This window comes from Lepidochelys olivacea (assembly GCF_965140295.1).
Source record: "Lepidochelys olivacea isolate rLepOli2 genome assembly, chromosome: 9".
Classification (NCBI taxonomy): Eukaryota; Metazoa; Chordata; order Testudines; family Cheloniidae; genus Lepidochelys; species Lepidochelys olivacea.
The window spans coordinates 75,903,662-75,920,083 of NC_140419.1; the positions used below are offsets into that span (position 1 = coordinate 75,903,662).

General features: G+C 42.3%; 2 protein-coding genes across 5 annotated transcripts in view; one reads left to right on the forward strand and one right to left on the reverse strand.

Moving 5' to 3' along the window:
- The window catches only part of LOC311525827 (TLR adapter interacting with SLC15A4 on the lysosome-like), a 36,820-nt gene extending 30,411 nt beyond the window's left edge, over positions 1 to 6,409 (reverse strand). For 2 of the 3 annotated variants that reach the window (XR_014712869.1, XM_084638219.1), the window contains exons 1-2: positions 6,287 to 6,409; positions 4,847 to 4,889 (exon numbers count right to left, since the gene is read on the reverse strand). The gene's annotated coding sequence lies outside the window, so the exon portion shown is untranslated. Of the gene's footprint in view, positions 1 to 4,730; positions 4,827 to 4,846; positions 4,890 to 6,286 lie in introns of those variants that run through there. The other variant, XM_084638220.1, reaches the window with a different exon arrangement.
- A 241-nt stretch (positions 6,410 to 6,650) lies between these two features.
- On the forward strand, positions 6,651 to 10,005 carry LOC311525828 (SH3 domain-binding glutamic acid-rich-like protein 3; the record flags this gene model as incomplete). Of its 2 annotated transcripts, none has more annotated exons than XM_084638222.1 (3): positions 6,651 to 6,851; positions 8,176 to 8,343; positions 9,461 to 10,005. In XM_084638222.1, 3 exons carry the CDS (start codon positions 6,651 to 6,653, stop codon positions 9,560 to 9,562), a joined length of 471 nt encoding a protein of 156 aa, XP_084494348.1. In that variant the 3' UTR covers positions 9,563 to 10,005. The 2 variants fall into 2 exon arrangements, with proteins under 2 accessions (XP_084494348.1, XP_084494349.1); XM_084638223.1 differs by lacking the exon at positions 6,651 to 6,851 and adding an exon at positions 6,861 to 7,241.
- Between the last annotated feature and the right edge of the window lie 6,417 nt (positions 10,006 to 16,422).

The window sequence follows — 16,422 nt, forward strand, 5'->3', positions numbered from 1 at the left end:
TATATTGTGAGATCTGTTTAATCAGGCAAAAAAACTAACAAAACCTAAACCTTCCAATGAAATAGTACGGAACAAAATATAAAGTGCCACTAGTCCCAAGTCATAGAACAAACAAGCTCATGAACGGCGGAAGACAAATGTAGTTTTGGTTTTCAAATCAGTCAGTGACCAACTGATATGACTGACAAGTCATGTGGATTTCCAAGTGGGAAAGCAGTTTGTTAACATTGTACAATGCTCTCAAGCACTAGTTAATAGATACACAGGCACTGAAAGAGTTTTTGGTTGGTTCCCTTATCAAGTTTCCTTCTCTTTGGTGGATAATAAGAATTTAATTGTCTTGCGAGTACTAGAATAAAGCTCTTAACCATATGCTGATGGAGGGAAAATGTACAAATGAAACACACAAATGTGTAATACATTAGACATCCTGAATGTGGTACCCTCTTTTTACATTTCAATAACCACAACCAATTTATTGATTCCTCAGTAGTAAAGTATTACAGACAATGTATCCTAACTATGAATTAAAATAAACTAGAAGCAGGGTCCTATATAACTTTTGCCTTCCTTGTTTTTCCAATCTAATCTTGTTAGAATGACTGCTGTCCCCTCTTCAGCAAAGACACCATCCTTTATGTAAACTCTTCTACAAAAGGACCTTGTCTTTTTGTGTATTTGATAAAGCAACTAGCACACTTTGAGGTGATACAAAATAATAATGCGCTTGTATGCAAACATTTATTTGAATGAAACTAGAGACAGCTAAACCAAACGCATTCCAGCTCTCCTCTTGTGCAAAGTGAAGTTGATTATGTGAGAAACTGGACTATGCTGTAGATTTTTAACACAGATGGGATTATGCATTACAAATATTCAAATCCAAATTAATCCAGGCTCCAAAAATCAGTGCATGTAAACTATATGGCAACTACAATATCTCATAGGCCCTTATCCTGAAAAAGTGCTTTGGGAGGAAATGATCTTCAAAGCAGCACTGCTAAGGTAAAGAATTCTCAGCTCCAACATATGTTCCAGAATCCCAGCATCCTTGTATCTGTCCACTATCAGCTACTGCTGGATATAGGGTGAGAAACAGACACGGTCCAGTTTTGGCTATGTGAATCTGCATTTGCATGACCCAAATCAACCATGTTCCCTTGTCAGTGACTTGTCCATTTCCTCTTTCTAAATTCCTCTGAAGAGTTTCACTACCTATGTCATGTGCACTGCTTGAACAAGGATTTGAAGGCGCTCTGTGTAGATCCTCCACTGCTTTGCCCCAACTATCAGAAATGCATACTTTCTGCTGTATTATGTATTCTTAACTTGCTGCTCACAAACCGGGTAGAATTAGTGGGGGAAGCAAAAGTGGATGGGAATCTGGGAGGCAGTGACCATGAGTTGGTTGAGTTCAGGATCCTGACGCAGGGAAGAAAGGTAAGCAGCAGGATACGGACCCTGGACTTCAGGAAAGCAGACTTCGACTCCCTCAGGGAACGGATGGCCAGGATCCCCTGGGGGACTAACTTGAAGGGGAAAGGAGTCCAGGAGAGCTGGCTGTATTTCAAGGAATCCCTGTTGAGGTTACAGGGACAAACCATCCCAATGAGTCGAAAGAATAGTAAATATGGCAGGCGACCAGCTTGGCTTAATGGTGAAATCCTAGCGGATCTTAAACATAAAAAAGAAGCTTACAAGAAGTGGAAGGTTGGACATATGACCAGGGAAGAGTATAAAAATATTGCTCGGGCATGTAGGAATGAAATCAGGAGGGCCAAATCGCACCTGGAGCTGCAGCTAGCGAGAGATGTCAAGAGTAACAAGAAGGGTTTTTTCAGGTATGTTGGCAACAAGAAGAAAGCCAAGGAAAGTGTGGGCCCCTTACTGAATGAGGGAGGCAACCTAGTGACAGAGGATGTGGAAAAAGCTAATGTACTCAATGCTTTTTTTGCCTCTGTTTTCACTAACAAGGTCAGCTCCCAGACTGCTGCGCTGGGCATCACAAAATGGGGAAGAGATGGCCAGCCCTCTGTGGAGATAGAGGTGATTAGGGACTATTTAGAAAAGCTGGACGTGCACAAGTCCATGGGGCCGGAGGAGTTGCATCCGAGAGTGCTGAAGGAATTGGCGGCTGTGATTGCAGAGCCATTGGCCATTATCTTTGAAAACTTGTGGCGAACCGGGGCAGTCCCGGATGACTGGAAAAAGGCTAATGTAGTGCCAATCTTTAAAAAAGGGAAGAAGGAGGATCCTGGGAACTACAGGCCAGTCAGCCTCACCTCAGTCCCTGGAAAAATCATGGAGCAGGTCTTCAAAGAATCAATCCTGAAGCACTTGCATGAGAGGAAAGTGATCAGGAACAGCCAGCATGGATTCACCAAGGGAAGGTCATGCCTGACTAATCTAATCGCCTTTTATGATGAGATTACTGGTCCTGTGGATGAAGGGAAAGCAGTGGATGTATTGTTTCTTGACTTTAGCAAAGCTTTTGACACGGTCTCCCACAGTATTCTTGTCAGCAAGTTAAGGAAGTATGGGCTGGATGAATGCACTATAAGGTGGGTAGAAAGCTGGCTAGATTGTCGGGCTCAACGGGTAGTGATCAATGGCTCCATGTCTAGTTGGCAGCCGGTACCAAGAGGAGTGCCCCAAGGGTCGGTCCTGGGGCCGGTTTTGTTCAATATCTTCATAAATGATCTGGAGGATGGTGTGGATTGCACTCTCAGCAAATTTGCGGATGATACTAAACTGGGAGGAGTGGTAGATACGCTGGAGGGGAGGGATAGGATACAGAAGGACCTAGACAAATTGGAGGATTGGGCCAAAAGAAATCTGATGAGGTTCAATAAGGATAAGTGCAGGGTCCTGCACTTAGGTCGGAAGAACCCAATGCACAGCTACAGACTAGGGACCGAATGGCTAGGCAGCAGTTCTGCGGAAAAGGACCTGGGGTGACAGTGGACGAGAAGCTGGATATGAGTCAGCAGTGTGCCCTTGTTGCCAAGAAGGCCAATGGCATTTTGGGATGTATAAGTAGGGGCATAGCGAGCAGATCGAGGGACGTGATCGTTCCCCTCTATTCGACATTGGTGAGGCCTCATCTGGAGTACTGTGTCCAGTTTTGGGCCCCACACTACAAGAAGGATGTGGATAAATTGGAGAGGGTCCAGCGAAGGGCAACAAAAATGATTAGGGGTCTGGAACACATGACTTATGAGGAGAGGCTGAGGGAGCTGGGATTGTTTAGCCTGCAGAAGAGAAGAATGAGGGGGGATTTGATAGCTGCTTTCAACTACCTGAAAGGGGGTTCCAAAGAGGATGGCTCTAGACTGTTCTCAATGGTAGCAGATGACAGAACGAGGAGTAATGGTCTCAAGTTGCAATGGGGAAGGTTTAGATTGAATATTAGGAAAAACTTTTTCACTAAGAGGGTGGTGAAACACTGGAATGCGTTACCTAGGGAGGTGGTAGAATCTCCTTCCTTAGAGGTTTTTAAGGTCAGGCTTGACAAAGCCCTGGCTGGGATGATTTAACTGGGAATTGGTCCTGCTTCGAGCAGGGGGTTGGACTAGATGACCTTCAGGGGTCCCTTCCAACCCTGATATTCTATGATTCTATGTATTCCCTTATACATCCATACTGTGTTCTAAGTGAATGTAAGAAACACATTTAATACAGAGCTGAGTCCAACTGAACTCATAAAAATAATTAATATTTAAAGGTTATTTGAAGTAACTATTTCCACTATATCATCATGAGTGAAATTCTCTTTCTACACAACAGATTCAGTGCTGATAACAAATAAGCATTTCTCCATCTTCATTAACACGTCTCAACCCTGACCTGGAGGAATCAACTTTGAGAGCAGACGGGGTAGTTCAAACTCCATACAACTCACTCCAGGGCTCCTCTACTGAGGCTACTAAATTAGTGTTAATTGCAGTACTGTTTATGAATTAGAGCCATGCAATACAGGGATAACACACAGACAACCAGATTTGGTAAAATAATAATTTGGAGGATAACAACAATTAAACGTTGTATTAAAGTGTGCCAAGGAGTCAGCAGCACACAGAGGGAGGAAGAAGGTATTTCCACCGTAATGTGTCAGCCTCGACCAAAGACCCAATATTTAAACTAACAAAATGTGGTAAAGGAGACATCAAAGATAGCTGAGAAGGTGAATGCAGGTTACAAGTGGAAGTGTAAACAGTGACAAAGTCACATAAATGTGTTAGTGCAGGTCTTTGAATGACAAGTCTAAAACATTAAACAGAATTTATAAGGAAAGAGATATATGAAGATATCTGACTATAGAAACTCGGGTAAGAAAAATGCAAACAGAATGAAGCCTTCCTTCTAGTCCCATGCTAAAATGATGAACAGGTAAAAACAGGCATATCTTATGATCTTCCTCTGTTGCGACTCATTCTCCCATATCTCTGTCTTCAGCCATTGTTTATTGTCATCTCCTGCAGTATTATGACTTTTTCAGATTGTAAGCTACGTGAGGCAGAGATCTCTCATTTTTATTTACTTGTAAAGTGCCATGCACACCTATGGTGCTTCATTAAAAATAAATTATAATTAGTAGCAGCTCAGGGTGAGATTTAACATAATCTTTTCCAAAAAAACCAAAATATATCCCATATTTCATCTAAGACTATACCTTTTATACACAAATATGAAATAGAAATTGATTACACTGATTGATTTTTCAAACTTACCTGGTGTAGGTCTATCTGCCTCTTTCACCCACTGCACCAACATTGCATTTTTTGCAACCCTAATCTCTTTCAACTCCTCTAATACCTCTCAGTTCCTGAAGCAACTGCCAGCTCACCTCCCATGTGTTCCAATTTCTCAGTGAGGCCTCTTCTGTTTATCTGTTTATTGTGAAAGTATATACGTTATTAACAAACACACATATTTCCATAAAAATCACTAAAAGCAGGATCCCTCCCCCACTGAAACAGGATTGAGCCCTAAATCATACCAGGCTTGTGGCTTGATATGCCCCTGCATGAATGGCAGAAAGGTGCAAGAAGCCTTCCATCTTTCTTTGTCAGGCTGCAACACTCAGAATCTTTGTGTTTATTATGGGCCCCCAAAAGGGAGTTCCCCTGCATAGTCTTGGGTCCAGGAGGTGTTAGGGGGAAGAATGGTGTGTCACTTTCACAAAATAAATCTATGCAGATGCCCCCTCCTGTTCCCCTAGTGTAAACATAACTACATGTTCCTTGTGAGATTTTTAGTTGTGCTACAGCATCATGTCTCTTTCGCACCACCTACTGACTGTATTGTTTCAGCTCCTACCATTGTTCATTACCTTTGGGGCCTAGTTGCATTTTTCATAGACAAAAATGACAAATTTCTTTAGTGCTTACTCTCATACTTCTTCAAAACCCACTTGTCTCTTCCCTTTTTACAAGTTGTGGCAAATCAAAGATATAGCAGGCACAAATAAATTTGGATTTATACAGCAGTAACATTAGGAATTCTAATAGCCTTTTTCCATTTGGGATCTCAAAGCACATTAACAAATTAAGCTTCGCCATACTCCTTGTGAGGCAGGTACTGTTACTCCATTTCAGAGATGGGGAAAAAGTCTCACAAATTGCCCAAAGTCAGACATGAAGCAATTGCAGCCACTGACATTTCATCAGCAGATATTTTGCTCTGAAGTCCACAGCACACAGCTGGGAAAGGAACCCAGATCTCTTTATCACCTAACCTCTTTTGCTGGCCTGACATTCCCATATGTCTTTAAAAAAAACAAAGATACACAAATAGGGCTGTTGGGGACACTGGGCATGACCACTAGGTAAATCGAGGGGACGGAAGACCACGAGTGTCGATGAAGCCCCCTCGCACTAGGCCCAAGTGTCCTTGCCCCCCCGTCTGGAGGCACTCACAGCAGTTATGCTGAGGCTCTGCAACAATATGTTGCAGAGTCAGACTGCCTGAAACTAAACAAGGCCAAACAGGGCAGATATGGAAGAACAATGCTGAATAAAGCAGCTTTATGTATGGTTTAACAGATGGTACTGAGAACAAGGGAACTAGCTGGTAACTGGATTGGCTGGCTATATGGATACTTAGGGCAGCTTGCTATTGGATAAGTATGCTGAAGAAAGGATGTATAAAAGCCTGCGTAACTTCCTGCTCTGTGTGCAGGATTTGAGATTCTATTCTCCCTGTATCTTGTTTGCAGCTGCAAATAAAACTTTTCTGCTTCTCCACCCCGTTGTGATCATTGGGTGACACACACCGGGCAACGAACCTTGCTGTTGTTCGCCTCTGGCCCTGGGTGCCGGCAACAGGGCCTCACAAATCACCAGGCTGGCTTTGCTGGGACGCTGAGAGTCTGTGGGATGTCACAGATCTTCAGGCTCAATGCTGAATCTGTGAAATGTGGGCCAAGGCAGGGGCTGCTGACATCTGAGCCCCAAGAGGAGCCCCATTCCGGCTTAGTAGCCCTGTGTATTGTAGGGTCACATCTGGGGCTGCCCTCTTCTTGCTTGGGAATGGGGACATGAGCAGTAGGGGGGCTGAGGGGATTCAGCTCTTCCCTGGGGCCCTGGTGTGCATGGCAGGTCTTGGGGGAGGAGGCGCCACACCTGCTGGTGGGGCAGGGGGTCCCACAAATGACAGGGCTGGAAATGGGGGCAGCCCTCGCCTTCCTTGGCACTCCCAAGTCACAGGGGCAGGAGCCCCACAGCCATGGAGGCGTGGCTGAGTCGGGCAGGGAAGGCAGCTGGAGGGGAGCCCAGAAGACACCGGGCAGGGCGGGAGGCCGCCTGCTCGGGGTTGGGCCTCCCAAACCAGGGCGCTGCAAGGAGGAGGGGGTGAGCAGCCGCCCGCTTTGGCCTTGCGGGAGACGCGGCGCGGGCGGGCGGTACAGTAGCAGCTGCTCCCCCGTTCGGCCCCAGCCAGGCTCGGCAAACCAGAGCGCTCCCCGGCGCGCGCGCACCGCAATCCGACCACCAGCCCGCAGACCGGAGCAGCAGGCCAGGAGCTGAGGGGCAGGGCTGACTTTCACTGACAGCCCGGATCGGCCAATCAGAAGCAAGAAACGAGCCTGGCCCTTCCGCGCCGGCAGCCGTTCGTTGCCTTAGCAACCGCGTGTGGCGCGCGGCCTGTGAGGGAGGAGGGGCCGGGCGGGGACGGAGTGGCTTGGCCCGCTCACCATGGGCACCATTAGGGTCTATTACACCAGCGTCACCGGATCCAGGCAGGTGAGCGGGGCAACCTCCCCCCGCTCTTTCGCCAGCACCTAGGGGCCCAGCGCCTCCCCCTCAGGGCTGCACCCGCCCCCGCCGCCAGCCCCTCAGGGGTGCACCCCCCCTCCCACCAGCACCCGAGGCCCAGCGCCGCCCCCACAGCTCTGCACACAGGGCCCAGCGCCACCCCCTTGGGGCTGCGCCCCTCCCCACCAGCGCCACCCCCTCAGGGCTGCACCCCTCCACCAACACCCTGGGGCCCAGCACCTCCCCTACGGGACTGCACCCCCAGTACCAAGAGCCTCTTGGGGGACCTGAGTTCCACCCACAGTGGGCTGCACCTCCACCACCAAGAAAGGCCCCAGTTCCACACATGGGAGGCTGCACCTCCACCCACCTAGCAGCACCAAGAGGGACTTCGCCATCCACGCACCAGAAGCAAGAGGGGCCCTCTCAACTTCATAGTCACTGCTAGCATCAAGCATGACTCCAGTACCCACATAGGGCAGCACCACCCTAACCTCCCACCCACCTTGAACATGACTTTCCCGCACCCCCACATGGTGAGCAGTGAAAGAGGGTCCTCCCACTTACAAAGGCTGCACCCCACCACCCACCCACCAAGAAGAGATGGGATCTCTGACCCCCATAAGGTTCTTAAATGATCCTTGAAACCTGAAAATATTCAACTAATTTTGTTAAAAATATTTGGAAACAAATCTTTCACAGGCTGAGAGTATGTGTGCCAAGTTCCAGTCTGAACAAAACAACTTAAAAGGGAAAATCTGAGCAATATATACTGCACATGAGCTTTCCTAACTTGTTTTTGATTAGCTATTTAGATAGAATGATATTTCAGTGTGAGGGAATTATTTTAAAAAAAATTAAAACAAGTGGGGCTGTTAACAGGAATAAAAGCCTGTTTTTAACATTTGTCTTTTTTATCTAGGTGAAGCAGAAACAGGCAGAAGTTACTCGCATTTTGGACATTAACAAAACAAAGTACGAGTTAATAGATGTATCCCTCAGTGAACAACTGCTTCAAGAGATGAGGGCGAAGGCTGGTAATCCTAATGCAATACCTCCTCAGATATTCAATGGTGATGACTACTGTGGAGTAAGAAAAAAAATCTAGATTTTGTTTTTAAACAATAAGGTGTACAATAAGTATGTCTGTAGAGAATTTTACATGCCTTGAATGAATTTTGCATGCTAATTCACTTCAGCTATCAGATAAACACAATAACAGTATTTTAAAAAAGACGAAACATTCTAACCATGCATTTTAGGGACTGGAAACTACCTCCTCCAGCCTGCACAGCGAAGGGCATCACAGATACTACTGAGAGCACCTTGTTCACAAGGAGTTCTGCTGGAGTTGCTAGCCATGTCATTTTTCAGCAAACCAAATCCCTTAAACCATGGTGCATGCCTCAGAATATTAATTGGGCTTTTTTCTGGCTAATTACATCACATACAAGGTTGCTTGTGCTAGCTTTGAGTCTGGTCTACAGTGCGATTAGGCACCAGTGTAGCTGCACTGATGCAAACCACTAGTGTAGATGATTTCTGCAGATACATTTTACCCAGTTTCAAGACAGGGTAAGTTTCCGCAGTGCAAATCTCACTAGAGGTTGGTATCAGTGAATCTATAGCAATGACTAAATTCCAGTGTAGACAAGGCCTTAGTGGCTGTCTGCATGCTTTTTCGTTCTTGTACAGAGACAAAATTTAGCCACAGAGGCTGAGTTTTACCCTTATTTAGGTGGGTGAAACTCCAACTGTTCATTGGGAGTTACACAACTGTAACAGAGGAAAGACTTCATACTGCTGTATGAAAGATGCTATACAAAACAAATTGTAATGTTTTTTATGCAGTAGGCTTTTAACATGGATATGGCACTGTTAGTAATCAGTCCAAAAGTTCCATTTAGTTCAAGTTATCTTGTAATTTGTTGGGAGTAAGGAGATGGCCAGCATTTACTGACCATGGATTTGACATTAGGTAGTTGTGTGTGCAATAAATGCAGATGGTCACACTTTCTGAAATCTTCATATCATCAGAGTTATGAATTGGAATATGTTGGAATGATGTTTGTGCAAGACAAAAACAATCTTGCCAGAGGTTAGTGTACGCAGGTGTTACTGCTGAGAAAGCACACAGACATATTGGGTTTTACAAAAACAGAATTGGGATTTAATGCCATTAGCACATGGATTTGCATTTCTTTTAGGACTTTGAGATGTTATATGAAGCAACTGAAAATGAAGAAGTTTGGAAGTTTCTGAAGATGGCATCAATAGACAAGCCTGCAAGAGAGGAAATTACTGTCTAAAGGGTGTATCCAGATCTGAACTCCAATAATTCTTCAGGAACCAAATATATTTATTTCTTAATTGTTTTGTTAATTATTCAGGGTAAATAAATCTTATGTATTTTTGTGTTTTAATATTACAGTATAGCAGATTCAGGTCTTCTTTGATAGACTACACACTGTACCATTCAAAAGCAGTTTTTCAACCAACCAAACTAGAAGATAGATGTCCTAAAGGCCTTCTAACCCTCTTCTGTTCTGAAAGCCAACTTACTGTTTTCCATGTTTCTCAGCGGTCTTTTATTAAACAAAGTAATTCATACATATTTTTGTATCATCTTTGGCATGAGGTGATTTTTCTCTAATACAGTATATCTAGAAATATTATATTGTTATATTCATTGAGCAGTTTTATTTATGTGGGACCTTCAATAAAAGGCAATGAGTATAGTAATTAATAATCATTTTTGGTTTAACTGTGATTATTTGCTGTTGGTAGTACTACCTCATATCATCTTTCTTCCACCATGGGATAGTACTGCATCCTACTCTTACGACACATGAATTACTTTCATATTCTGTATATTCTCTTTCTTGGAAAACAGTCTCACTAATTGAAACTGTTCCATTGTGGATAGATGAGTGATTGGGGCAGGGGTATGGAGCTAGGGCCTCTTACCTCCCATGTATGTGCCCTAACCACTAGACCACAAAGTCATTCTCTCCTACCACACTTGCTCTCTGGTTCAGTGACTATTTAAGTATTTATCCACAGTGGAACAGTCATTGGGCCACAGAGAGAGAGAGAATGACTTTGCAGTCCAGTGAGTTTAAGTGCTTGCTGGGTTTGCCAGTTTTGTGGATCATAGCAGAACCAAACCTATGACTTGAAAGGAATGTGGGCATGCAGCCACAGTGCAGAGCCAGCGGCAGTGGAACTGAGGGCTTGTCTACACTGGCAATTTACAGTGCTGGGGTGTGAAAAAAACACCCCCCTGAGCGCAGCAAGTTTCGGCGCTGTAAAGCGCCAGTGTAGACCGTGCACCAGCTACAGCCCTCGTGGACCACACAAGGCTGCGCCATGACCACACAACGCATGTGAAAGCTCTGCCATGGCAGCGCTTTAGCATTGCCAGTGTAGACTAGCCCTAAGAGTTTAACAGGCACAGTGTTGAATCCTTACAAAGAGCCTTTCCATTAAGTGTCTTAGTTAAACAAGTGTTAAAAGGGCTTAAATTATAGGAATAAAAATCACTTCCCCTCTCAATTAATCAGATTTAATTTCCTTAGTATTTTTGTCAAACCTAATAGTTGTCCATTCATCCACAGTGTCAGGGTACTAATGTTGAAACAAAAATATTATATATATAAAAACTTTCCAGTTTTCTCTCTCTCTCATATCTGTCTATCTATAGCCAAAACCAACTTCATTCTGAAGCTGCATCTGTATAGCCTGATCTTGTCAGTGAAACCTACTTTTCCCTCTCTTTGCAGATCCCTTAAGTTAGGGAACAGCATGATGAATTTTAAGGAAAACCTAACAAACAAATCATGCCAAACCAAACCTAATTTCTTTCTTTGTCAGAGTTATTAGCCCACTGGATGGGGGTGGGAGGGGAAGCAGTAGATGGGATATATCCTGATTTTAATAAGGCTTTTGACACAATCCCACATGACAGTCTCAAAAAAAACTAGGGAAATGTGGTCTAGATTAAATTACTATAAGGTGGGTGCAAAGCTGGTTGAAAGATCATACTCAAAGGAGTAGTTATCAGTGGTTTGTTGTCAAACTGAGAGGACATATCTACTCTGGCCCCATGTGGGTCAGTCCTAGGTCCAGTACAGTTCAATATTTTCATAAATGTCTTGGATAGAAGAATGGAGAGTATGCTTATAAAATTTGGGGATGACACCAAGCAGGGAAGGGTTGCAAGCACTTTGGACAAGAAAACTAATTCAAAATGTCCTTGACAAATTGGAGAATTGATCTGAAATCAAGATGGAAATCAATACAGACAAGTGCACAGTGCTTCACTTAGGAAGGAAAAATCAAATGCATAACTACAAAATTGAGAATAATGGACTAGGTGATAGTACTGCTGAAAAGGATCTGGGAGTTATAATGGATCACCAATTGAGTCAATGTGATGCAGATGCAAAAAAGGCTCACATGAAGTGTATTAACAGGAGTGTTGTAAGTAAGACAGGAGGTACTTTAATTGTCAAATTGGCATGGGTGAGGCTTCATTGGGGGTACTGTGTCCAATTCTGAGCACCACACTTTAGGAAAGATGTGGACAAATTAGAGACCAGAGCAAAGCAACAAAAATGATAAAAGGTTTAGAAATCCTGTCCTATTAGGAAAGTTAAAAAAACTGGGCATGTTAAGTCTTGAGAAAAGAAGAGTGAGGTGGGAATCTGATAATGGTCTTCTGTTATAAAGAGGATTGTAATCTAAAGCTCGAGTTAGTACTGCTCAGCTGCTAACATAGCCACTGTGTAGTGTGGATTCAGGCTGCTTCCACTGGAGTACTACTAGTCCTCCAATGCTTTCCCACTGTTCCCCAAGTGTACCCAGAAATGACAGACAAGTTCTCCCACACTTCACTGGAAAAGTATTCATAGACCAGCTCAGTCTACCACAGTGCAAAGACTCTGAAATATTCCCCCAGAAGTCTTAGTGCCACACCTGAGGAACTGCAGTGCCAGTGTGAACACAGCAGCTCAACTGTTATTTTGCAGAGTGACCACTTTCACTCAAAGTAGACTAACTTGAGAGAAGTAACTTGAGTGTAGATAACTCAAGTTAACTCTGCAGTGAAAACATAAGTCAAAATTCATAACCCCTACTAAATTGCGAGCAAGGACTCCTCTACATCCAAATTAAACATGGATTAAATTAGCAATACATACTGCAGAGGCATTCCAGTTTCCAGTATATTTCCAAATAATTGAGTAATGAGTACATGACGCTGAAATGGTTCAACAACAACAAAATATATGGAAAATTTTTAAAAAATGAAGAAAACTGTGTATAGTAAAAATTTATTATTACAGTGCACATCACTGTACCCTGAAACGACAAGTTAAGTAAACATTAAATGCAGACATGCAGTTTTTATTACAGATTTTTGGAATTCATTTTTTATTGAAGAGCTTTGCATTTCTGAGTAACAATATTCTTTGCATTTAAGACTATTTTAAAAACAGTAAACAAAACATGAAATGAATCTGTTATACAAGTGAAACATATAAGGCAAATGCAAATGGGATTCCTTGTGATGAGAGACCACAAAAGACACTTTTCCTAAATGACATTATGGACCACTTATTAAAATACCAAATAATGGCAAGTGAGAGTGGAAGAGACAACAGAACTAAGACACTATTCAAAGACATGACAGTAACTTTAATAACTGCTCCCAATTCTGATTTAGAAACAAGAAAAAAGTTCATCCTATAAATAGGTAAGTAAATATGCCTTTTCCTCATTCAAAAACATTCTTTAAAAACCTAAACACACACATACAAATAATAATAGTTAAACTGAAAACACGTGACTATAGTTTGGAATTCTGGTGACAATGTACAGTACAATTTATGGTTGGGAATTCAGTTTAGTGCTTCTACAGCATGCAGTAGAAAGATTGCTAGCTGGTTTAATAACTGAACACACAAAGCACACAGACCCTCTGAGGACTATCATTTGGCTACTGAATCTACCAGCCAGATCAGATATTAGAACTGCAGTGAGTTAGAACCCAATCCTGGAAATCCTCACTCCTATAAGCACTCTTTTATGAGTCAGGGTTATTCACATAAGTAAGGATTGCAGGACCAGGCCCTTAATATGTTGTTTCCTGATCTGCTGAAGGAAGATTCTTTTACCAGGGAACTTCATTCTGAAGCTGCATCTATATAGCCTGATCTTGTCAGATTCAAACTCAAAACTGCCATTGAACTCAACAGGACTTTCACGTGCACAAAGATAGCAGGGTTGGGCCCTAAGACAAATACTTTTTTTATCATCTTACAGAGCTGATATACAGAACCTCTCAATAAAGGTGAATGTTAGATTTCTGTCCCACCTACTTAGTATCACTGCAGCAATCACCAGATTACAAAAATGAACTATGTTTTAGTTTAATGTAACATCAAACATGTGACCCACTGTCCCTCCTGCAACTGGTAAGAACATACTTATCCCCACTCTTATAGACAGGTTCAACCAAGTTCAGTATCCACTGTGGCAAAGCAGGCTAGGTTGTCTAACAAGCTTTACTACAAAAGGTGCTGAAGCTGGTTGACCTATCCATACACTCTAGATCAGTGGCGCTCAACCTTTCCAGGCTACTGTACCCTTTCAGGAGTTTGATTTGTCTTGTGTACCCTTCCAAGTTTCATCTCACTTAAAAACTACTTGCTTACAAAATTAGACATAAAAATACAAAAGTGTAACACCACAATATTACTGAAACATTGACTCTCATTTTAAACCAATTGGAATATAAATATTGTTCTTACATTTCAGTATATAGAGCAGTATAAACAAGTCATTGTATGAAATGTTAGTTTGTACCGACTTCGCTAGGGATTTTTATATAGCCTGTTGTAAAACCCAGCAAATATCTAGATGGGCTGATGTACCCCCTGGAAAACCTCTGTGTACCTCGAAGGGTACACGTACCCCTGGTTGAGAACCACTGATCTAGATCAATTGGATTCAACATCAGTTTGGGGGAGGGAGTGTAGATGTGGGGTAGGAACTGTATTTGACACACATTTTCTAACACAGATCATTTAAGTGGTGTAGATACAGCTATTAGACTAATAATCTTAATTCCAGCAACAGGACACAAAACTATTAACATGAATTAATAGTAATGGATGGGGTAAGGGAATGTGTGTACTACATTAATTTTGTGGCTGCTACAGATACTGAAATTTTAAAGCAGCTCTTTTGGTTGAATATCCTCAGATTTGCTTTGCAAGCTAAACAAAGAGGATCCTTTCCAACACTGAAAATACCAAGCCGAAAACACCCAACAAAAATCAAACTAATATAATGAGAAAACATTCTAAAACCAATTTATTGGAATGATACATCAATAATTAGTAAGAAAGAAAAAGTTTGATGCCTCGTCACCTTACCTTCTATACAGAAAAAAAAGAGGCAGGAAGAAATTAACAAGTTCTCCTTAAGATACAACATCCACAATTGACCTAAAAACATAGTAATGTGAACAACAGAACCAATGTGTTGAGAACACCACACAGGTATATTTTCACCTCCGTCACTCCTAAACATGCATGAAATCTATATTAATACTAATCTGAGTTCTTCATACAGGCCAAAACAAGAACAGACCACTTAGATATTTTTTAGTTTGTGTTCATGCTTTGTCCCCCAGACACCAGAAGAAATAAGCCAGTCCCCGTCTTCACACTGCTTCCCTCAGGAATGCAGATGCAGTTTGAGTGTTACCATCTGGCAAAGAGGAGGGACTGGAAGGGGGAACGACACTGCTTTCTTAAAACTTGGCAACTTTCTCAAAGATCAGAAATAGAGATGACCTTGTTTCAGAATGTTTTGTGTCACTGAGCTGACAAAATTTGGCAATAATTTTCAGTTACAGCTTCCTCAAATAATAGATGCAATTCACAAAAAGTAATGCCACATTTTGTTTACACAGGAAACACAGCAAATCAGCAGGAGTGTGTCAAATTCCATTTTCTTCACAAAACTCCTTTCAATATTCTTATTCATTTCCTCAACTCGTCTAGTAGGTTTAGGCATAGAAGAGATACTGCCAATAATACCAGAGATCTTATATAGAAAGACTAAGTCATGCTGAATCACGGAAGGCAGACAATTGATTTAAAACAACAAAAATAAAAAACCCAACAATAGTCTCCTCCACTCCCCCACCCCAGCAATTAATAGTAAACCTGCTAGAGAGAAAGCACAAAATATGATATGGGTTCATCCTGAAGATTAGGCAACATTTAACTGTCCTACTTCCATACAGACAGGGAAATGGGCCAGGCATCTGTAAGCAGAAACTACAAAATGTCTATTCCCAGGCTCAAAATTAGAAAAACATGGACTAAATGCGAATGTAACTAGACACGTTCCAAACACCATTACAGGCCCAGTCCTGCTCATGCTGAAATCTATGGGAATTTTGCCATTGACTTGTGTGGGAGCCAGACTGCTCTCACAACAATGCAAGGGAAAACATTTCTCTGCTACTTATTTAGGTGTTGATGAAGACACCTCTACCAGCTGGGGAAATGCAGAGCCCAAAAGAAATATGCTGGCAAGAGGAAAATATTTAATTATTCTGTTGTAGAGTATAATTAACTCTTTACTTCTATCCTGTTACTAATTTTGGATCTTAGAATTATAAAGGTCTCAGGAAGCATTTTAAAGCACTGCGTAACTTTTATTGCATCAAAATAAGTAACTGCATGGCCAGGATATGCTACGGTTTGCAAGTGGCATAAAACCTTTATAAGTCTTTTGCTGATCTATACCACCTATTTCTATGTTGTTATAAAGCAGATGAAAATAAACTGTGTGTGCTGTGCTTGTAGAATGCCCCTCCAACTACAGTAAAGGCTACATATCACTGTTTTATGGTGTTGATGCATTCGGGAAGTAAGAGTGGCTTATACTGTGCAAAGTATATTTTAAAATCACACATGTACATTTTAAAACTACTCCTTACCACTTCAGGTGCATGTATGGTTAGGCTTTTAAATAGGTCTTCATGATTTTCCAGTGGATGGCCATAAAATGCAAACTATGTGAATGCCCTTTTGCCAAATATCTGATGTATACCTAAGGCATGTAATGGATTAATATTGCACTTGGTGAA